This window comes from Thermobia domestica, chromosome 4 (assembly GCF_964235325.1).
Source record: "Thermobia domestica chromosome 4, izTheDome1.hap1.1, whole genome shotgun sequence".
Classification (NCBI taxonomy): Eukaryota; Metazoa; Arthropoda; class Insecta; order Zygentoma; family Lepismatidae; genus Thermobia; species Thermobia domestica.
In genome coordinates this window covers 264465603-264489083 of record NC_137457.1, presented here as the reverse complement: position 1 = coordinate 264489083, position 23481 = coordinate 264465603, and the positions used below count along the sequence as shown (strand labels likewise).

At 34.5% G+C, this 23481-nt stretch overlaps 1 protein-coding gene across 3 annotated transcripts in view; it reads right to left on the bottom strand.

Annotated features, from left to right (window-relative positions):
- The window catches only part of Cog3 (conserved oligomeric Golgi complex subunit 3), an 81665-nt gene that overhangs the window by 39568 nt on the left and 18616 nt on the right, over positions 1-23481 (bottom strand). For 2 of the 3 annotated variants that reach the window (XR_014131233.1, XM_081755871.1), the window contains exons 4-8: positions 15403-15510; positions 12107-12274; positions 10321-10568; positions 7667-7885; positions 447-637 (exon numbers count right to left, since the gene is read on the bottom strand). Coding sequence is in view for 2 of the 3 variants with exons in the window: in XM_081755871.1 (XP_081611997.1) it covers positions 447-637; positions 7667-7885; positions 10321-10568; positions 12107-12274; positions 15403-15510 (934 nt within the window). In the remaining variant the exon portion in view is untranslated. The remainder of the gene's footprint in view (positions 1-446; positions 638-7666; positions 7886-10320; positions 10569-12106; positions 12275-15402; positions 15511-23481) is intronic. The other variant, XM_081755872.1, reaches the window with a different exon arrangement.

Here is a 23481-nt window from a genome sequence, read left to right as displayed (position 1 = left end):
TTAAAACGGGAAAGGGTGTTAAGCAATAACATATCAGCAAACTATTACCATCTAACAAACACTAACACCCTTTAATCATGATTATGTAAATAACATGCTAAGCTAGGAGTCTCATTGCGATCAAATATACTAGAGACTGATTGTCAAGATTACTACACATGTATGTAAGAAGACTTTCCCCATGATTTATTTAAACGTGAATGACGGAGTAGTACGTAAATTGTTTTGTAATTAAATCATATTTTCATTATTAAATACAATTATTTGAAATCTGACCAATTTCTTTGAAACCGATTGTCTCTATGTTGATCGATGATCTGTTAATATTCCAGTAGCTATAGTAACTTTAATGATAACGAAATGAAAAGAAAGTAACAGAAAGAAGAAGTCGAAATTTTAACAGTTACAATAAATTATTGCTAAGATTATTATTGGAAATTACTTACGATTATTATGTACATGTTCTTCTAGCATCTCTAGTCGTAAAATGCTACATAATTCTGCCAAAGTTTCCAGATGGTTTATGTGAATGATAAAGGGCCGCAACACGTCATACAAGGTAGTACACAAACCTTCCAAAAACCCTCTGAAACCAATAGTCATACACGTAAGACTCCATAGTGTCACATTATTGCACCTAAGCAGGTAATGAATCATCAATTTGCATGCAATTGAAAGTAATGCCTGTAAAAACATCTAGCTACTTTCCAAATAAAACTTACTTTTAATTATGTGTAAAAAGACAATGGAAAATATAGGATTAATTACTTTTAAGTTAATGCTCAAGTAACACAATGTTTTTTAAACGATATGATTTGATCCATATTTATATAACAACTTACTGCGTCCAAACGCAATAAACTATTTCAACTATTTCTGTTACCTTCGTCAGTAGTTCTGGAAAACTCAAATGAAAGCTTTAAAAAAAAAAAAAAAAATTCATTTTTGCAATTTTTTCGTGTGGCCAATTGAAAAAAAAAAAAAGTTTTAGATTCTTATTAATGCAAATCCCTTGTACTCGAAAAACAGTTGATCTCAAGTTTTCTCAGTGGTTTATGGCAGTGCAAATTACTGGTATTGGAAGGTTAATGACTTTAAAGTAAACAAACGGTATGTAGCTATTATTTAATAGGCATTTGAAGCGAACAAAGTTGAAAAAGTCTATCTTACAATTTTCTTATCGTAACAGTAACTCTGTAAGTGTTTTACAATGGTAAATACAATCCTACAAAACTAGTTCTACATTACATACGTCGTTATAGAAGAAGTCATAGTGCAAAGTATTTGCAGTAGTGCGTTGGTTCCCAAGCGGTGTGTCATGAAATTTTAGAATTTAAAGACCGAGTTTAACAATTATCTAAAAGAATTTTTGAGACAGATTGTACTAGTCAACGCCTCCAGTGGCAGTAACAGTGCTCAATACTACACAAAATCATTACCTTTATGAAAACGTATATGCTTAGACTATTATAGTCTATATTATTATTATTATTATTATTATTAATAATAATAATAAAATTAAACAAGTGGGTAGCGAACTCGTGGGGTTTCAGTAAAGTGTGTCATCTGTCAAAGAAAAAGTCTGGAAACTATTGCAGTAGCAGATCACTCAAAAGAAGAGTTGTTCGAGTGTAAGAGATTTATATTAACCCTTTTAGGATTTTTGACAACTTTTGTTACCATGGCGTAAAGTATAGCCTTTGACCGCTTATTTAAGATTCTATAGTAAGTATTTAAGCCTTTTTTTTTTTTAATTGGTCAAGTCAACAATGGACCAAAGAACATCCCAAATGCGTTTTGGAACCGGATGGTCAACTTGCTGGCTCCAAATGGGAGCGGAGAGGCCTGACTTTATTTTTTCATAAGGCATATTTCAAAAAATTTTCACGCTTTAGTTTTCAGGATATCAGACAAACTTTGCATACGGATTGTGTGTACCTTTGGCTGTTTCTCAAAAATTTTTGGGATCCCTACGTGAAACCGGGGCCGGGCCCGAAGAGCGCAAATGTTCCAAGGGTTTTTTTTTTCTTCAGAAAAAATTATAGTTTCTTTCGAATTTTCTGGTTCAGTTGTATGATACGGACATGTGAATGGCGCCGTTGGAAAGGGCTCGTTATACTGAAGAAAATGACGTTTGAACTATGATTCTAGGCCAAATAGCAATGACGCAGTAAATTTTTATTATATATTTCTGCCCTTTGTTTTCTAGATACAACATTGAAATTTTGTACACGTATTATGTACATATATTTTTTTTTTTTGTTTGTTTTTTAAAAATTCAGATCACTACGTCAACTCAGGCCCGGGCCAGAGGGCAAAGTGTTTTGGCGAGATCTTTTTTAAAAATCCGGGTTTTTCCCGAATTTTCCGGTTCAGTTGTATGATACGGACATGTAAGTGTTACAGTTGGAAAAGGCTCGTTATATGGAAGAAAATGACGTTTGAACTATGACTAGATCATAGCAATGACGTAGTAAATTTTATATATATATATATATATAAATGAAAAAATGGGTCATTTTCAGACTTTCAAAGATTTCTCCCGACCTCAGTTTTCAAGATTCAAGATTGAAATTGTGTACATAACAATGATTTTTTTTTTTTTTTAAATAAATTCAGATCCCTACTTGAACCCAGGCCCGGGCCTGAGGGGCGCAAAAATTTCGAGATTTTTTAAAAAAATCTCCTGGTTATCCCCAAATTTCCAGTTTCTGGTGTATAATATAGACAAGTGAGTGGTACCGTTGAAAAGTATGCTCCATCCTGAATAAAACGAGGTATGAACCACGACCCTACGATAAATAGTAAGGAAGCAGTAGCTGTTTGAGTGAACGTCTAAAATTTACCTCAAAAAGTGGAAATTCAAAAAGGGTTAATGAGTTTTTTTTTTTTTAATTATTTACTAATTAGGCCTGTATAGTAATTTTCTATACTTTTATTTATAGCTAGTGAAATTCGGAGTGAAATGGAAATATGAAGATTCTGCAAGAAATAGCAACACTGATAAATCCTACAGGGTACATATCATATAACTGTACCTGTATACTGACAGAAATGCCATTTGTATGAACTGCCTAGGTTTATAAAAGTATGATATCGTAAGCAGTGATAAATACTTATGAAGACATTCGAAATGAATATAAATAATTAGTTTATGGTCTGATGATTATACTTTGTGGGCTAAAGATGGGTGGTAAATGCGAACGACTACACATGGAACACTAAATGAAATAAATAGGATAAAACAGGAAAACTACACGAAACCTCCTGGACAAGATGTGGTCTACAACAAATTCACATATCATGACATTGAACAAGAAACGCTTCACATTTCACCACTGACTCACTGTCTCTTGAGACTAACATCTAAGTACCCACGATTGGAATATGCGTTCTTTTTTTGTAATTCACGTTGTCCCTCCTCACATTCTCATCACAAACGATGTGAAGGAGCAGGGATCCATCAAATTAGTCATGTTAACAGTGGTAAAAGCATGTTAATGTTGCCATCATGTTGTGTTATGACAAGTGCAGATTTAATCTGACGTTCTAAAGATTTCCGTATGGTTTTCAAGAAGAAAGTTTTTTTTTTTTTTTTTTTTTTTTTTATCTCCATGTGTGGTAACATGGCAACACCAGTAACGAAAATACTGGAACAGATACAAGCCAAGATGTAGCCACGAAAGGGAGAAATTAATTTCCTTACTCTGGCTGTTAACTGATACACCAGGTGAACTAAAGCCGCAAATCGAACCCAGATCTCCCATGATGAAGTTGCAGACACTTCACTACGAGGTAGATTAGATATTTTGAGTAGGGATGGCCACATTTTTTCGAAAAATACTTTTTCGAAAACGAAAAGTTTCTCGAAAAACGAAAAAATTTTCAAAAACGAAAAATTTTCGAGAAAAAATTCTAGAAAAAAATAAAATTTTCAAAAATCGAAAAAAAACTTTTTTTTTCGAAAAACGCCATCCCAAATTTTGAGTTTCGCCCAATGGCATGATATGATCGTCAAATACGATTCGACCACGGAAAATGAGGAAATAACTATCAAAGGATTAACTTTAAGAGGATATTCTGTGTGATATACAATCAGCGGCAAAATTGTATATTTTTTCCAGTAACTTCGGAATGAATTAAGTCACTGTGAGGACATTTTTGTGGCATAGTGAGATATATGTACATTACAGAAAACTGTCTTAAATAAGTCCATGATCTTTTGTTAACGACTGTACCACAAAAAGTCTAAAATACCAAAAATTTCTTAAATTTACCAAATAAGCTCATATTGGACTATCCAAATAAAGTATTTAAAGCTCGTAGAGAAGTGTACTCGAACTTTAAAAAAAAAAAAAAAAAAAAACCTGAATTTAACGTCCGAAGGGTATGTCATTTAGGTTAAAGGAGAAAGATGATCAATGAAAATGAACGAGTACGAAAAATTGTGGAACGAGAATATAGGAGGATATGGGAGCACCCTATAATGTTGTTCTCCACAAACTCCTATGGTCTGAGATAGAACTAGGGACTCCTTGCACTTGAAATGAACGCTCTACAACTGAGTCACAGTGAGCCTCCGCTCGAATTATATAATATATAATTAGAGAAAAACTTTTTCGCAACAATTTTGATATTTTGTAGCATTAATTATCTTAATTTTCGCATTTATTTTTTAAATGTAGCTCTTTTAAGTTATGGAACTTGTAAATAGTATATATTTCATAGTAAGGTGTATATCTAATACAAAAATCTGAATATACCTTGATTAGATGCACATTCTAACTAATGTATTCACTGAAATATCGAACGTCATCCATAGTTAAAACATGCAGCAAGGCGTTACCAATTCTTCTTATAAGTTTGTTCTCCTGTCAGTAACAAACCTATTATACTTGGAAAAGAATCTCTCGGCATGAACACTCTAGACTGGCAACCATATTGAACGTAACGAGCTGACAGCAAAAGACCTGTGGTTTAACTTTTAAACTGTTTAACAATGATACAATGTCAACTTCCTTATCATCACTATTCAGAATTTCAATAACCTTACTTTTAAATTCACGGTAAGCAACTATCAGATCATAGCCTGTGTTTCACCACAAAACACTGTCAAGAATTTAAACAACAGTTCAGTTTTGTTGATATCTACATCTTTATGAAGTGAAACATATTCTGGATCAAATAACTCGCAGAGCTTTTTCGTAAATCCAACGGTTTTAAGTTAAATAATATTGAAAATGCTCTTTTTAGTTATTATTAGCAATAATTAACAAGAATTCCACTTTTTCGTTTTCATTCGCATTTATTGCAAGTAATGCCGAATTTCGCAAAAATTCGCAATAATATAAACATGATTTCTGGCTCTGAAACGAAAAGTGAGGTTTCCTGAAACGTATACGCATTTTTTTTTAACGTTTCGCACATATAGCATTAACGAAAAAGTTTCGTTTCTACATATAAAGTACGAACATAAGAATGTTTTACAAAAAGATAAAAAAAAAAAAAAAAAAAAGTATCCTTCGTGCTTTTATGTCTGTTCCTTTGTTTAAATTTGTTATTGCTTTTCTTGCCTGTAAGTTTTCATTTAGGAAACCATGAAAAACAAATTACATGATGTATTAACTTTTAGGTATTGATCAAGTAGTAGTTACGTTACCCAAATGACACAAATGCATTGCAACCAACCAATGCCAATTTGGAAAGAAAGAAAAAAAAAAAGATACGACCTAGGAGTCATACGGAAAGTCTCTTTTTCTCAGTTGTGGCAAGTAACCTGATAATAATGACAGATATTCTTATGGTGATGATGATCACAGGCAAAAAAGTTGGTAGTTTTTAAATAAAATTATAAAAAAGAAACAAGCAAACATTTTCTGTTATTTTTCCATAAAAACAATCTATTAGGATGAAAATTCCTTCATTTCCCCTTCTCCTAAAGCAAGGCTTTTTTTGTATCTCTCCTTAAGACAGTGCATGACATTTCAACTTATTTTAAAAGCCCAGGATTGTACAAAACTTAAAACTATCTTCTTAGCAATAACTCAAAGGTATTCATTTACATTTGCTTCTCCAAATTATTATAAATTGCTTAACAAATCACATTAAATGTCGAATTTTAGCTGTCAGCATTGTCAAGACACGGTATGTAGTACGGAACGGTATTTAGTAAGGGTAGGGTGTATACAGGTTAAAGATGAGCATTAGTTGTTTACACTGAAATAAGAATAGCTTACTACTCCAAGATGTGTATTATGTTAAACAGCTGGATGTTTTATTTATGAATGTAAACATTTAATTTCCATACACCCTATCCGTACTAAATACCGTTCCTTAGCCCCGTTACATTGTCAAACGGAGCTCCGCGTACGGTGTGCCGCGTGGCAAGATTGTTACATTGGTTCTTATGGATGCATACATAGTCACGTGAAGGCCTCCGCGTGGCCCTAGCGCGGAGGAAAGGGTCATTGAGCAAATGGGTGTTTACATAGTCAAGCGGAACTCCGCGCGCGGAGCAGCCACTTCTCTTTGAAATCTAAAAAGATACGTACAGCAGCTAAAGCAAAATGAAAATTGATTCAGATTTCTCTTCTTATTTTTGATAGTGAGTTGTTAAATAATATTTTATACTGTTCTATAATACTATTTTCATATTTTTATACTGCTATTTTTAATTTAGCTACAGGTATAATATCTTCGTTTAATTGAAACTTCCAATTAATGTCTTTGCTTAATTGGAACTGTACATGTGGTGCCTCTAATGTACCACTGTTAATATTACGTGACTATTGTAATCTTTCGTCTTTCTTTCAATAAATTTCAAATTTCAGTTTCAATTCCAATTATCACGGAGGTTAAATTAATACCATGTTAATTGGATTCCTCTTGTGAGGAACACAAAAAGGGTGACATTCGTGAACAGGCATAGAACGAGATAATTTATCTCTATTATTAAATAGTTGATTGGATGAAAAGTGATTGGGTGTGAAGTTCTAACCAAATGTACAAACATTCCTTATTTTCAATTGTTAAAAAACAGTATCATGACAATTTTTAAAGGAAAGTTCTGTATTTTAAGAGCGTGCATATGGATCCTATTTAAATTACATTTTTATAATTTCGATGGAATTTTTTGAATTAGGTCTTCGAACGACTTAATTGACGTACGGAAATAATTGAAGTATTTCTTCTCGTCTTCTCGCAAATTTATATACACAAACAAAAAGCTCCCTTCAGACTTTTTTTTTGAGAAACTAAGGGATGAATCTTGAGACATTTATTTTTCTGTATTCGTTTTCTCTTCTTACAGAGATATTAAGATGCCACTATTGTCGTTTCGATCTTATTCATGTTGACTCGCAACACTAACTGAGAAGAAACCTGTATATAATCACGTGACGCGTAGCGCGTAGCTACGGATGACTGTGTAAGCACACATGCGTAGCGTAGCGCGGAGCTCTGCTTGACTATGTAACGGACTTTACTCTTAGTCTTGACAATTCTGAAGCTAACAGCAAAACTTAAGACGTTTCATATAATTTTCTCAAAACAATTTCTAATAATTTGGAGAAGCAAATGTGAGTTCACTGATAAAATTGCTTTTCAAGCGGTTTACATTACAATGTACTCTTATTACTTATTAAGAAGCCAAAGCACTCTCACTTACAGTAACAATGGAGAGGGCTTATTAAAAAACTGATAAAACAGCTGATGCTCATCTTCACATACATGCACTAGAAACGCACAGCTACTTCTAATAAGCGCACAGTGATCACGTTGGTGTGTTTTGGCCAGTTCCATAACAGCAGAAGAGACATTCGAGCTCAGAAGCAATTCCCGTTGGCTGAAGTAGCATTGATGGCACTCCGTCAACAGTTGCTGGTATCTGTAAAACAAGTATAAAATTATAAATGCTCTGGGTAATTTTTTAAGTCCGACATCATCTTGGAAATAACTTAATTAGATTGACCACCTAGTAATATCATAAGTCATGTTACAACTACAAACCGTTTTCAACAATATACCCTGGTGGTAACGAACAGCAATTTGAAAAACCAAACTGATGTTATACCATTCTATAAAGTGGAGATAGATATTGGCACGTGAGATTTTAAAGTCTCTTCAGAAATTGCAAACTACGAAGCGGTTTGTGTAAGCACGAAAGAAGTAGTAAATATCACTGAAATGGGAAGAGTAAATAAATGGCGAGCCAAGAGAGGGGCGGGCAAGCGCTGTAAGGATACCAAAAATGATTAAAATGATGACGGAAGCACTTTGTATTGGCTTGCAAAAGGAAGAGGCCCAAAATGTCAAGATCTAGAACTAGAAACACAGTAAAAAAAACTGCTCTTCCCCTCGTGAGCGTTAATTGAGTACTCCTACAACTGGCAGAAAAGTGAAATACAGTTATGGAATTTACTTCAATTTTACTCAGAGGAAGGGTAACAAATTAAAATAAACCTATAAACTGTATCACACTTTATCCAAAAAGCCTAGTTCATTACACTTTTAAGGAGTAAAGTTGTTTATATTATATTTAGCCTGTCCATGTGTCCACTCGGGAGACAAAAGAATCTGAAGAGCTACTTGACGAACCACCACCAAATTTGGTTAGGGTGTAGGGAGTCAAACGTTAGGAATCGAGTTCGTTGGTGTAGGTGATATCCAAACCGGAAGTGGTAGAAATGAACCGTTTCCGGATTTTACGTTGATCACTACAGAGAAAAACAGTAATAGACAGCTAGAAGCAGTTTTCTGCAATCGATTAAGGGTTCCAAGAGTATATTCCATTTCCACTTTAATCTCTCTATTAAAAACCGAAAATGGCAGAAAACCAATCCTTTCGGTTTTGACGGTAGTCGTTATGGAGTAAAAATGGTAGTAAATACAGATAAACTGTTTTCTGCTATCAAGTATACATCCCTAGAGTATATTCCATCTCCACTCTGATCTCTCTACTAAAACCAGAAGTGGCAGAAATTAGTAATTTCAGTTTCATTATTAATTGAGAAAATATCACGCTATACAAACCAAACTTCTTTACGTGTTGTATACATGATACTGTTACTCCTTTTTCTTACAACGGTTTCACAGGTAAAATCTTTCACATAGGTCTTCAGTTAAGCAAGATTTAGAAGAATCAACGACTTGATTGAAGTTCAACTACAATAAAAAACGTAATCAAAAAAATTTCTTGCCGTTCTAGAGCAGTGATAAACAAAGAGCGATACAGTGGACGACACGTACCTTTAGGTTTCGAAGTAATCTCCAACAGCATCCAACATCTCTTGCCAACGTTCCTGCACCTGCACAATACCCTGATGATAAAACTCGGCAGTCACGGACCTAAAGAAGTCCGTGAGTGAGTTCGGTAAGTCTCTCTCATTTGTGAAGGATCTCCAACGCAGATGGATGTCGACGGAATGAAACAGGTGGTAATCTGTTCGCACAAGGTCCGGTAAATATGATGCATGGGACAGTCTCTCCCGCGTCTTCTTTGCCACATGTTACTTGCCATTGTCGTGCAGGAACAATACACCCTTGCAATTCAACAATGCCGGCTCCTCCTGCCGCAATCCACGGTGCACTCTTTGCAACTGCTGAGAGTAGAGGTTAGCAGTTGATAGTCTGACCAGATGCAAGGAGCACGTAATGCACCACTTACCGATAATTCCACCACACAGAAAGCATAACCTTTCGTGGATGCAGAGATGGTTTTGAGGTGTGAGGAACAGGATCACGTGGTGACAACCAATGTCTGGTATGCTTGGGAGTGTCAGAGAGGACCCACTTTTCGTCACCAGTTAGCAAGCGATCAAAAATGGTTGTGTTCAGGAGCCGAGTGAGGAAGGATTTATGGGCTGTCACTCGTTGTTGCTTGTTGGCTGCCAACAATGTATGAGTATCCATTTGTATGACTTCCCTATCCCATGCAGCTGCTATCTGAATGTTTCAGCGGGAACATGGAACCTTGCGGCGACTTGATACGATAGCTGACAGGTCTACTTTAAAGTCATACAACAAACACACGGAACAAGCTTCTTTGATACCTCCATTTCTCTTCAACACTGGACGAGTTATGACTGCTGTGTGTGCGCAATGTGACTGCATTACTGAAGGTCGATTGGTAAGATTAACTCTCGATGGCTTGACACGCACGTGCATCATTTCGTTTCCTCTGTCTGAGCGCATGATTAAGGGACGTCAAAAACGTCACGTACTTTTTTGGTTACCTTGTACTTTAAGATACAAGGCAAGCCTTGTCATATTTGAACTATTCATTATGTATTCAACGGTATTTATTAGCAATATATTACTTACTCTTCGCTTCTGTCCACTCTTTCTTCTATCTCCTCCATGATTGACTTGATTTTCGGCGCTGAGGCACGAAACTTCCCGTAGAACAGCGTGAATGCTGTATCACTATTACTCTGCTCATCGCCTTTAGGAAGAACTTGCTGCGTAGCATTTTGCAATATTTGCGTTACGTATGACTTCACCATGTTTACAGCACGGGCCAAACAATGTTTGTATTTGACCAGATATATATGGGATTCCTTGTATTTAGCCTGTGAAACAAAGATAGATTCATTAGTATGTAAAACTGAACTGTTCAAAATAAAACAATAGAATTTTGTCAATTTTTAATTACTTTTCGTTGCAATGTTTTCTGCATTCTGAACTCGCGACCATCTGGAAGTTAAATTTTTTCAATACTCAATCGTGAATACGCTTCATTACATTAGAGTAAATGAACATCCCTTATTTATTATTACTTAAGTATATAATATGTTGTAGAGACCTGCACGGGCCGAATTTTTCGGCCCGAACCCAATCCAGCCCGAACGTACCTAGACCCTGCCCAGCCCGGGCCCGAAAAATTTTGGAGATTTTCGGCCCGAACCCGGCCCGGCCCGATAAATTTTTAAAATTCTTGGCCCAAGCCCGGCCCGGGCCCGATAAATTTTAAAAGTTTTTGGCCCGACCCCGGCCCGATAATTTTTTAAAAAAATTAGCTCGAGCCCCAATCTTTCTCAAAATTTAGTACTAAATTTGACCTAACCCTCAGCGACATTTTCGAAACTCTGCTTCACAACCTGACGCTTGCCTCCCGAATGGTACCATTGCCTCCTTAGAACTTTGCCTGTCATCGAGAGAACAAAAACTCCATACCATGTAACAAAAATCTAACTTAATTGATTTTTAGAATAAAGTGAAGATGGCAATATTGTTTAGCGACAGGCAAAACATTCCCACCCCTTCTTGTTATATTTTGAGTTCAGTGAAGGTCAAGGTCAGAGCTTAATTTACCGCATAATGCCTGCAATCCTCTATAGTGAAAGTGGAGCCGCTAAGCAACACAAACTGTAAATAGCTATTGCATTCTTTGTAACATTTTTCACGGACACACTTCTTCAACGTTTGGCTTTATTCCAATTATCATTTAAAGAAAGTCTATAATTTGTTAAAGAATTGCAATTGATCGGTCCCAGCCCGGCCCGACGTGAAGAGAAATCAGTGTCGGCCAGCCCAAGCCCGGCCCGGCCCAAAGAAATAACAGTGTCGGCCCCCCCCAAGCCCGGCCCGGTCCAAAGTAATAGCAGATTCGGCCCGCCCAAGCCCGGCCCGTGCAGGTCTCTAATATGTTGTACCTTTATGCATATACCATATTTTGTCTATATAAATTTATAATAATTTATTTTTAAATTTTCTAAGATGAAAAATATTTAATTTTTACGCCACGGCATATAACAGTAGAAGGTTCAACAGACAATATTAATTTTTTTTTTTTATTACATCGTATTTTACGTACTCCAAGCGCGTACAACGTATTAGAAAAAATAGTAATCGTGGTGGTATACAGAAATTTGGATTATTCCAAAACTTAAGATATTATCCTATAACAATGTGAACGTGTTTACTTTTGATGAAAAAATTCAGAAATTGATGAAAGAAAATAATGATTTTAGGCTAGTTTTTTTTTTTTTTTAGAGGGAAGTGGTAAATATCGATCGATTAGATTTTCAACCTTTTTAAAAATTATTTATTTTATTGACAGCAAACTCCTTATTTATGCAGCATTATAAAAGAAAATCAATATACTTACGTTTGCATTCATGTAAGCTATACATTCATCCAATTTATTTAGCAACTGCACGAACACTTCACTGCCTACTGAGAGAGTTGGAGAACTTAATTGATTTGACAAACGATCCAACTCGGTAAAATACGCTAACCTCTCGTCAACTTCATGAGCAATGTTATTGAGTTTATTCTGGAAAAATAAAAAGAGAACAAAACACGTCACCAGTTTTCCATGCTTAGTATTATAACTTGACAGTTTTGTTACTTGAAATCAAACATACGAAACAAATAAGATAAATTTTGTACTCCAATCAAACAAATTCCTGGTTTCTTAAAGCTACGACATTATTGCCTTCTTTCTTGTATACACCTTGAAAAAAATATTTATTTACTTAATCATTGTACGGATAACACAAGAGTTTGTATCCAGTGCAATGATCAAGTACCATATTCGATATCAAATGATATTTTGACAAGTAAACAATGTGGAATAAGCACATGTGCGTCCACAGAAAGGTATACACAATGAAACAATCAATGGAGCGACTATGCATCGCATTTATTGAGGCACTGACCTTATGTAACTGGAATTTGTTTCAAACCGTACAGAACTATTAAAAGACGTTAAAACACACAGGATTGTGAAATTTTCTGGAACTCTAATAGCCAAATTCTCTGTATCAGGTATAAGACGTACAGGATTTTTCAGACATATTTAAAAAGAGAGAGAAGTCTTACATATCGGCAAATAGGGTACTTTTCTTTCGGGTGTAGAGAAGAAAATAAGCAAGAATATCGCAACTTTAAGAAGACAGGAACAAGGCTAATGGAACTTAATGTTTAGGACACGCAAGTTGAAAACGAATAATGAAGACGGAAGACATAAATATATGATAAAGACGTAAAAAGGAATGAGCTTCATAACATGTAATAAATAATAATAATAAATAAATAAATTAAATGTAAACTTTTTGAAGACAGAAATGTCTTTATTAAACGCGTTTATAAATGCTCTCCCAGATTTAGCGTCGTCTTCGAAGCGTGTCTAAAGACCTGTTCCTTACAAAAGCGGTTAATCTTCAGAGAGAACACAAGGAACTTTATGGAAATCAAATTTGATTTACTTTTACAAGCTGCTCTGTAACATGTTAAAAGTTGAGGTGAATTTGTCCCTTGCCATAGATTGATATCAACTAAAAAGCATTATGTCTAATTAGCAAGCCTAAAAGAAAGCATACGTGAAAATCGATTAAATTTTAGGGAAGAAATGGTTAACATACTCTCATAAGGTGGAATGGATTCACAATCTTCCTTTTTACTAATTTCAACCTCAAACAATTCGAGTTAAGGCACTTAATTTGAAAACAAAACATACACTGCCTCTCATTCCTGGTTGATTTCAACCCGAAGTATTGAGAATGTGAGAGTGTCTCAAGAAACATATATGGAACATATTTTTAAAAGTCGGAGGTAAATTCACTCCCTCATACTTGATTGATTTTAACCTCCAAGCAGTATGGATGATTGGGAAATCTTAGAAAAATGCGCATCAAATTGCATCAAAATAAAATATATATCTTACTACGAAAGTCGTCATTGGACCTACTTTTAAATGAGAGAGAGGTAACTAATTAGGATAAATTTACCCCTCGTTCTTGACTCTTTTACAGGTAATCGATGAGGAATTACGGAAAGTCTCAAAGTATATTTACCTCATACTGTATGAAAATCGAATAACTTTTACAAACATTATTGTTCAACTAAAAAGTCAAGGGGTGGGTAAATTCACCAGTTCATTCTTGACATATTTTACTTCTTATGCAGTAGGGGTGATTAAGATGGCTCCAAGATAATATCCGTCATATTGCCCCAACATGTTTTTAAACAAAACTTAGTGGAACACATTTTTTAAAATGAAAGTAGAGAAGGGAAATCCACCATTGATTCTTGACAGATTTTAACCTCAAGCAGTGGGAATGAGAGGGAAACTACATGGAAAGTACACGTCATACTGAACTAAATCAAATAACTTCAAAAAAAAAAAAAATAAATAAATAAATAAAAAAAATAAATAAATAAATAAAATAATATTTTATATCATATTATTAAATAAGAAGTTGAAATTTTGGAGAAGTCAGCTCTTAATTCTGCTATCCTTGACCGATTTCAGCTATAATCTGTTGAATAACAGGAACATTTACGGTCGAATTGCAATTTCTAAACGGCTGATCACCGCCAATAACCCTTTGGCACGAAGAAAATAACACACTGGACCCACCGCCCATGATTGGAAACACGTAATAAGTTCTCATGAGTCCTCTTTCATCTTATTTCCAACAACAAGCCTGTTTATATATGCGGACACCCAAAGAATTCCATGTTCCGAACAAGAGTGGAACAGCGGCGGGACTCTGATGCTGTAGGCAGTAATTTTCTGGTATTCCATGGGTCTTATGATCACGCTCACAGAACGCATTATTCCCAGTGATTGTATGGACATTTTAGATTGCCACATGCATCCTATGATCCAGATGCTTCCAGCTAGTGACGCAATTTTTCAAAATTTACACTGCTGAAGCTATTGATGTGTAGTTTCATGTACGTCGGGATGAACTAGAAAAATTCCCTGCCCTCCTCAGACCTCAGACGGATGCATGTGACCAGTTGTGGAGCTCGAAATTTCGAAGCAGATATAAGTTGTATATTTACTGTATCAAAGGCCGAACATGAGGATTACAAATATAAACCTATACATATGCTTTAGTGACATGTAGTAATTCAGAGTGTGTGCTAAAATTCCAAAATGAAATTTCTTGACTTTTTCGTCACCTTTTCTTTAGCAAATCATAAAACTGCGTAGCATTCTCAAGAGCAAATTTGGGTGCAAATTAGGCCGAATTTTTATGCATGCGATAGAAGCGTGCTTCGCTTGTGATTTGGTAGCGTCTAAAGCCGATCAGATATTTTTGGTGATGAATTTTGACGTTTTTTAGAACAAAATTTTCCAGTTTGTACTTATATTTGTACAGATTAAAATAAATAAATAAATAAATAAATAAAAATAAGAAAAAGCGTGACCCAAAAGCTAAATTTTGTGACTTTTTCTTGACTTTCATGACCGTTTTCTGATTTCATGACTCGTGACCGATAGACACCCTGTAATTAAATAGCTTAGTTTTCAAAATTTCATATTATTTACAAAAAATATAATAATAATATGAAGTAGGAGGAGGAGAGGTAGGAAGAACAAGTAAAAATACTGAAGAGAATAGTGCTACATATGGAATTATCGATGGAAAGTGTACTTCCAACACTAACCTGATCAGCTAATAGCTGTTCACTGACTTCATGTAAAGAATTAGTATTTGTTGATACTAACTGATACTGATCATTAAGTTTGGAAAGATCCTGTAGCGCTTCTTCGATCTGAAATGTAAGACAACATTTATTACTAACACATATATGACATAGGTCTAGGGAAATAAATCACAAACTAACTAGTATCTCTGGTTTTCAAAATAAAAATGAATTTAAAAAAATACTTAATATATCCACCCATAAATATAAAATGGGCAAAATCCGATATACTTTGACTAAACACCTTAAAACTAACTAGCTTTATGAACAAACAAGAATAATACAAAATTCTTTAACACAGATACAATCTGGCACATTTTGTTAAGATTAACTAACACTCATTTACTATGAACTGAAGCAATTGAAGTGAAGAAAAATTAATTGAATCATTTTAAATTGTATAAAACGTGTGTAAATAGTAACATTTTAGATTGATATTGGTACTCCTAAGTTGGAGTTAGTACGAGTGTGGTGACCAGCAACACTTTAAAACTTCATGTTTTAAGCTGATTTTAATGTTTCTTGCAAAAAAAAAAAAAAAAAAAAAAAAAAAAAAAAAAAAAAAGTTGAATAAAATAATAATAATAGTTGTGAAAGTCGAAGCTCTTCGTTAGTGTCTGGCTATCGAAGAAAACAAACAGCAATAAGAAAAATGGTTCATCTTGTGCCTCCGTGTTTATTACTGTCGAAATCATACCAGGAATATATTAGTCCGATTAGGATTTCAGAAGTACATAAGTACATAAATAAATAAGTGTTATTTAATCTTAGAAGTAATTTTACCTCCACCACTTTTCAACAAACATCCACAATTATTATAAAATATTTCGGACATACTCTGTGGCTAACAGCAGAACTAGGATAAAAAAAGATTTTCGATCTTTGTATTTCTAGATCTAGTGAAATGAGGACGAAACGACACACTATAAGCTTTACTTTTAAAAATTCACTTTCCATGGGCATTATTTTTCAATTATTACACTGGCTTACAGTGGTTTTGGTGCCGGGTGTTTCTTAGCTGATTTGAAGTAGAATTGGGACGCTGAATCCAAATATGGCGTTAGTTTTCCCCTAACAGCTTTAGTTTTTGAGATATAGCAATTGCAAGACTGACCTGCTACAACGTTGAAAATTGCATAGGTGCTGTTTTACTGTAAGTGAAAAGAAAACTATGACATTTAAATCTGTTATTTGGAACACTTTGAAAATAATGAAAACCATATTAACACAAACATCAAGTACATAATAACTCTGTAACTACATTTTATAATAGTTTTTATGAATAAAAAATCAAATAATTTGTTCAAAACGATCTATTCAACACTTCGGAAGCTTCGTTTTCGTGACATCCTTGAATGTTTCTTTGCACAGTCTCTTTTTAGGTTCCAGCAGTAATCTGCCATCATATGGGCATCCCATCTTCCTTGGTAGCGGTCCTCCATTGTTTTAATATCTTGGTGAAATCTTTAACCTTGTTCTTCACTCAGACTGCCTACGTTGTCTGGGAAACGGTCCAAATGGCTGTGCAGGTAATGAATTTTGATACTCATATTACATCCAAGTTTTTGGAATGCATTAAGCATCTGGTTCACTAGCTCAACATAGTTATCAGCTTTATTATTGCCAAGGAAATTCTTGATAACTTCTACAAATGAGGTCCAAGCTCTACGTTCAGTCTCATTCATGGACTCCACGAAAGCCGGATCTTTCATGAGTTGTCTTATTTGGGGACCATCAAATATTCCAGCTTTTAATTTTTCTGTGCTGATCTGAGGTAGCTTGTTTCCCATGTAAGCAAAGCACGGCCCGTCCTTATTTAGCGCCTTTACAAACTGCTTCATCAACCCGAGCTTGAGATGTAGAGGTGGCAAAATGATTTTGTCACACTCAACAATAGGCATGTTAATAATATTTTTCTTACCAACAACCATGTCGTCTCTCTGCGGCCACTCTTTTTTTGACCAATGGTTTGCTTTGTCTCTGCTATCCCACAGACATAGAAAACAAGGATATTTTGTGTAGCCACTTTGCTGTCCAAGAAGAAAGTTCACCATCTTTAAATCCACACAAATCACCCACTGATGGTCCTGATATTTAATTTTTTCCATAACCAAAGCAATTGCTTCATATTCTTCTTTCAGTCGTGTTGAATGAGCGATTGGAATTGAGCCATATTTATTGCCATTGTGTAGAAGGACGCATTTTAAACTTCGCTTGAAGCTATCAATAAACAGGCGCCAATCATCTGGATTGTATTCTGGAAGACCCATGTGTTCTAGGAGACCTCTAACATCGTGACAGAATACGAGATTTGTGTCTTCAGTGAAAAATGGTAAAAACTCCTTTTCCCTTGTTCGGTAGAATGTGATTTTAGTTCCTTGTTCTAGTACGTTTTTCTCCTTCAATCTGGAAGCAAGTAATTCAGACGATTCTTTTGAAAGATTAAGGTCCCTAACTAGATCATTTAGCTCATCTTGATTAAACTGTTGAGGAATTGTTGACATTCCCTCATAATCACTGTCACTTCCATCATCCATGTCACAAGAATGTTCACTACGTTCGTTTTCAGTCTCACAAAGCTCTGGCAAGTGGTGAAACGTTGGGATTGGTATTTCATCGGAATGAACAACTGGACGTCTTGCTGAAGGCAGATCAGGATATGTCCACTTGTTCCGGTTATTTCTATTCATACCCGTAACATTTACCAGGCAGAAATAAAAGTCATCAACATGGTTTGTGGGTTCCCTCCAAACCATTGGAACACCAAACTTAAGACTTTTTCTTTTTCCAGTTGTCCACTGTCGCAAGTGTTCAGTACACATTTTACACACAATATGTGGAGCCCACGTTTTATCTTGGTCCCCTAGGCGTACACCAAAATATGCATGATATGCTTTTTTTTACAAAGTCACTGATATGTTTTCTATTGTCTTTAAATGTGTACTCACCACATATGTAGCAAAACACATCAGGATGGTTAACACAACTTCTTCGACTTGAACTCATTTTATGTTCAGGCCACTAACACGGATGTTAAATATAAAGCCTTAGTATATGCGATACAAGTTATGATTTCAGAACAAAACTCACATGTTCCAACATGTCACTCCACCTGCAAGACAACAACTACGATCCACTAGCCAAGTAGAATACCAATGCAATCTAGTGGACGTTCCTGGAACTACTATATGACTAGTTTCCGTTTAGTACCGACAGATAGCAGCACTAATGAGAAAAGAGCGCCGTTCTTCCAAATAGAAATCTCTATAGAGCACAGTAGGATTTATTTGAGTTGCAGAGTTTATAAGATCATATTCAAACTTGTTATTACGAGAATATTTGTATTTCTTTTGCTTATTTTGTATACTATTGCAAGAAGCATGCAGAAATAGTGGTTACATCATTTATAATTTACATATTTATTTTGGATTGTAATATTTCTTCCACATACATTGTAACGTAAATAACACTACTGGTACAGTAGCCTGTATCTACCAAAGTAGAGCTGATAGAAAAAAACTGCTTACATTATTGGATTCAGCGCCCCACACATAGTTAAAATCAGCTCTAAAATTTTAGGCACCACGAAAAAATTTTTTTTCTGTAGGCCTGTGTTATTACTATATGTTCTACGAAATTTTTAACGATAGAACTAAAGTTGTTATCGCCAAGGTCGTAATACATATTGACTTCACTTAGTAAATTACAACGAATGCACGATGCTAAGATAAAGTTAAGAACACCACAATCTGTATGTTGAAATGTTACTTTTTTATGTACGTATTCACTTCCCTTCGATAAAGAGATGTCTCAAACCACATGCTCTAGAGCAGGGTTTCTCATGGGGATCGCGAAGATATGCAGAAGAGATAAATATAATTAGAATCTAATACCGGAAAATATTTTTAAATATTATTTTCAATTTTGTTCTGATATGCATATTTTTATTCTTATACATACTGTTAAGAACAACAAAAAATAGATCTACTAAATATTTTCAACAAGTGTACAGGTGTTTAAAAGTCAATTTAAATGAAATAGGTACGATATGAAAATAATGAGAACTGCACATTGAAATACCAGAAAAATACAAATGCAACCAAACCTGTATATTGGAATACAATTAAAATTGAAAGCTACTGAGATACCTTAGCATGGTGTGATAAATCAACAATGCACAAATTATTCTGTCGACAATAAAAGGGATTGCTTCTATTTAGGATCCTTTGTTGTTTCTTGCTGAATTGTACACGTATATGAGTGAGCGATTTTTTTTTTTTTTTTTCAGCAAGCTTGCCACAATGAAGGTAGATTTTTGGAGTGGAATTTTGTTTGTTTCCTAAATTTTAAATGTAAACAAGTTGCTTTTAATAGTTTTTGGTGATACTGAATACATACACAACAATATACCAAATTCACAACGATATGAAGTCATTCAAAATGGCGGCCTCTCGAAAATTAAAATACTCAATAATTTTTTTAACAACTCAAGTTTTTTAACCAAAATTAGAAATCACTTTATTTTTTACCATATGATCCAAAATTAAGGGAGTTATAAAGTTTTAAAATTTTCAAACGGACTCCATTTTGAAACAGTATGAAGGATCAGATTCGATATTTATAATATGAATAAACTGACCAAACTTGGTTTTAATCCATTCGCTTTTAAGAAAGTTATTCTGTCCATTATATACAAGAGATGGATTCTACTATTATAGAAATAGATGGATATCGTGACATCTCCGCAATAGGTATATTAAAAATCTCCCATAAGCTTATTACAAACCAAAAATTATAAAGGGGTCGCTACAAGAGGATGTAATAAATGGGGGTCGTGATATGAATTAGATTGAGAACCAATGCTCTAGAGAAGTGTCGTTTTCGTTAGTCGATTCCAAATTTTATGTAGATTTGCTAATTTTCATTGAAATATATATATATATATATATATATATATATATATATATATAAAAAAGAAAAATCGTGCCGTTGTTTTTCTGTTCAACGTTTTAGGGGGTCGTTTTGAGCCAATAAAATTAACATTGACGCTAGGACCTTGCTAAGATTGATATTCTTGTGTTGAAACAACAACAAGTAGAAGAGATATGTAAAGCGGATTGACGGACATTGCAAGCACTTTGCTTTAATCTGAATGTCAAAATTTACTTTCTGTTGGCAACTTCAAAGGCCTATAGAGACGCCATAAGGTGTGCTCGGATATGGATTTATATGAAAAATACATTTCCATCTGACATCATCTATCATTCTCCAAGTTGGCACAAACTCACCCAACATCTATATATCAAAATGCTATGTTTATGTTTATATGTTTGTCTATAACAATTTACTTTCGTTGCGAGTCCTGCTATCTTTCAATTGTGTCTGTAAAGGATGTTGTATAAATGTAGTAAGGACGTGGAAAGGAGATGTATGCTCATTAGAATGTGCTAATTCTTTCATTAATAATTCATCTCCTTTAGCGTGCCAAGCATAACCATGAGACGGACACTGAAGAATTTCAATAAACAAAAATTCTCACGCCGTAAAACACCCAAAAGTCACAAAATCAGCGAATGCTTTCGAGAAACTCCTCACCTCTTCCACAATGTGTCTAATATATGAAGTTCTTGCGCGTGTCTATCTTGTAGAATAAAAGTGAAGGGATAAGTCTGTAGTTCAATAGTAAGCTTTTCTTCTCTTTTTATTTTATGGTAATGGAATGTGTCCTTGCTATTAGAGTGTCTGTCATTCGTAATCTTACGTAGAAATGTATACAAAAGACTTTTCATACATTGTAAGAAGTAGGAATATCACATGTACACCACGAATAGTAGTTCGATTTGTATGGGGTGGTATTTTCTCGAGTAGTAACAGCAGATTTCTATCACTTCCGAGTTTTAATTGACCGGAATATATTCTTGGGGTCTTGAATGCAGTAAACAAGTGAACTACGATTTTTGTTCAGTAGCGATCAATGTTGAAACCAAAAGTGGTTAACTTCTGCCAGTTCCGGTTTGAACAGAGAATTAAGAAAGATGGTACCTACGCTTAGAATGCTAAACTGATTTTTTAAAAAATCGCCTCTCACTACTTCTTATCGCTTTTGCTCTGTTTACTTACCAATACTGAAACCGGAAGATCTAGTGGACTCATATCACTTGTGATTTTGGTAGAGAGTTAAGGATGGGAATGATATCTACTCTTGAAACGTTTAAATGGTAGCAGAAAAACACTTTTTCGTTATTTATTACCATTATGCTTTATAGTGTTCAACATAAAAAACCGGAAACTGTTGAAAATTTATACCACTTCCGGTTTGAATATCACCTCCGGTTTGGATCAGGATGAATTTTTGACCCTCTACATCCTGGCCAAAATTCATCCTGATCCATCTAGTAATTCGAGATCACCCGGACGGACGGACGGACACACAGACAGAAAGAGTTAATATACGAAGGAGTTCTGGCAAACAAAACTCCTTAAAAAGTACATGTTTTTAGATATGCCGTAGGATTTTAAAAGTGCACAGGTAGTGTGACGCAAACTGCGAAAAGCTGAAAAACATTGACTTGCAGCTATAATCAAACTTTGAGTTCTGTTTGATTTTACCTTCGCATTCAATAAACAGCATGCGCTACACATTTGGTGGGATTTTGAATTTCTAAAATGAAGATACAATCGTTCATTTAATGTGTGACGGTTATGCCTTTGCCACTAATAAAAAAGAAAAATTATAAAAGAAATTACTTAATAAAACTGTCGGATGTATATCAAATAATAGCGGACTCAACAAAGCATTCAAATAGCAATCCTTATGCACGTCTAATGCTTAAGGGTTTTGTGCACAGATATATAACATGTTGACCTTTCTTGGTCATAGTTTTAAATACCGGTAATTACGGGATAAAACAAGTTGTAGAACAATGTTTCATTAACCCTTAAATGTTATTTAAATAGAAAAGAACATTATTTACTTCACGTCTGGACATAGGTGTTAGACGGATAGCACACGTTACAAACATGGAAATTTAACAGCATTTTTGAAAATCACTAAAATCGTTATTTTCTATAGTAAAGATGATTTATCAATAATATAATTCCTCAAGCACCGTCAGTTTTGTGGAAGTTCTTTTAGAAAACACATATTGAGGATGGCGGAAAATCATCGCTGAAATGTCTACGTTAGAATTTGTTACAGACTATCTCATGTCCGTATTAACTTTATTCAATTGAATGTCAACTTTATGCTAATAGAACATGACAAGTCCTAGGAGTATGTTGTGTTACTGTTGTAATATATAATGATCAATTTAGTTTTAAGTATTTTTTTAAAAAATATATGCTAAAAATATTATAATAACCTAGGTTTTTTTCATTATTTATTTATTTAACTTTTTAATGTTTATGCTGTTTTCATATATGCTGTCATGTGATGATGGCTTGCATTGTCAGATTTTGGCCTGACATTTATCTATATTTGTGAACACATAACTCTCTCTGTTTTCTTTTTCTTCCAGAGATGTAAAATAATATACTAATAGAAATCGATTTCATGACTATTAATTCTAATCTTCAAGAGCTAGTTTAATTAGTTGTTCGTGACGATATTACCTGAGCTTGCATTGCACAAGTATCCTCAGTACGTTGGTAATTAACTGAGAGTTAAGTTTTACTTTGAAATATTGTTTTTATTGTGTCTACAGTTCGTACAATGATGGCACATTGAGGGCCTTTAGATCTAGCCCATCGTACTTTCCTCGAAATATCTCAGAGATACTGACGCATTAAGATAATGTTATTTATAGATGAAATTAAGCTCTACGTTGAAGTGATGATATTATGCTGAGAAATACTGATATATGTATGACGTCTGAAACGAAATGAAGTGATGATGTTTGTAATCATCGTGGTTTTAGCGGATTATTATAGGCTAATCCTCTAGTGGTTCGATAAATGTGGATGGTTGATTCAATGTCTTGTGAATACGATCATCGACGAACAATAAATTGCAATACAAATAAAAACTAACGGAGTGATGAG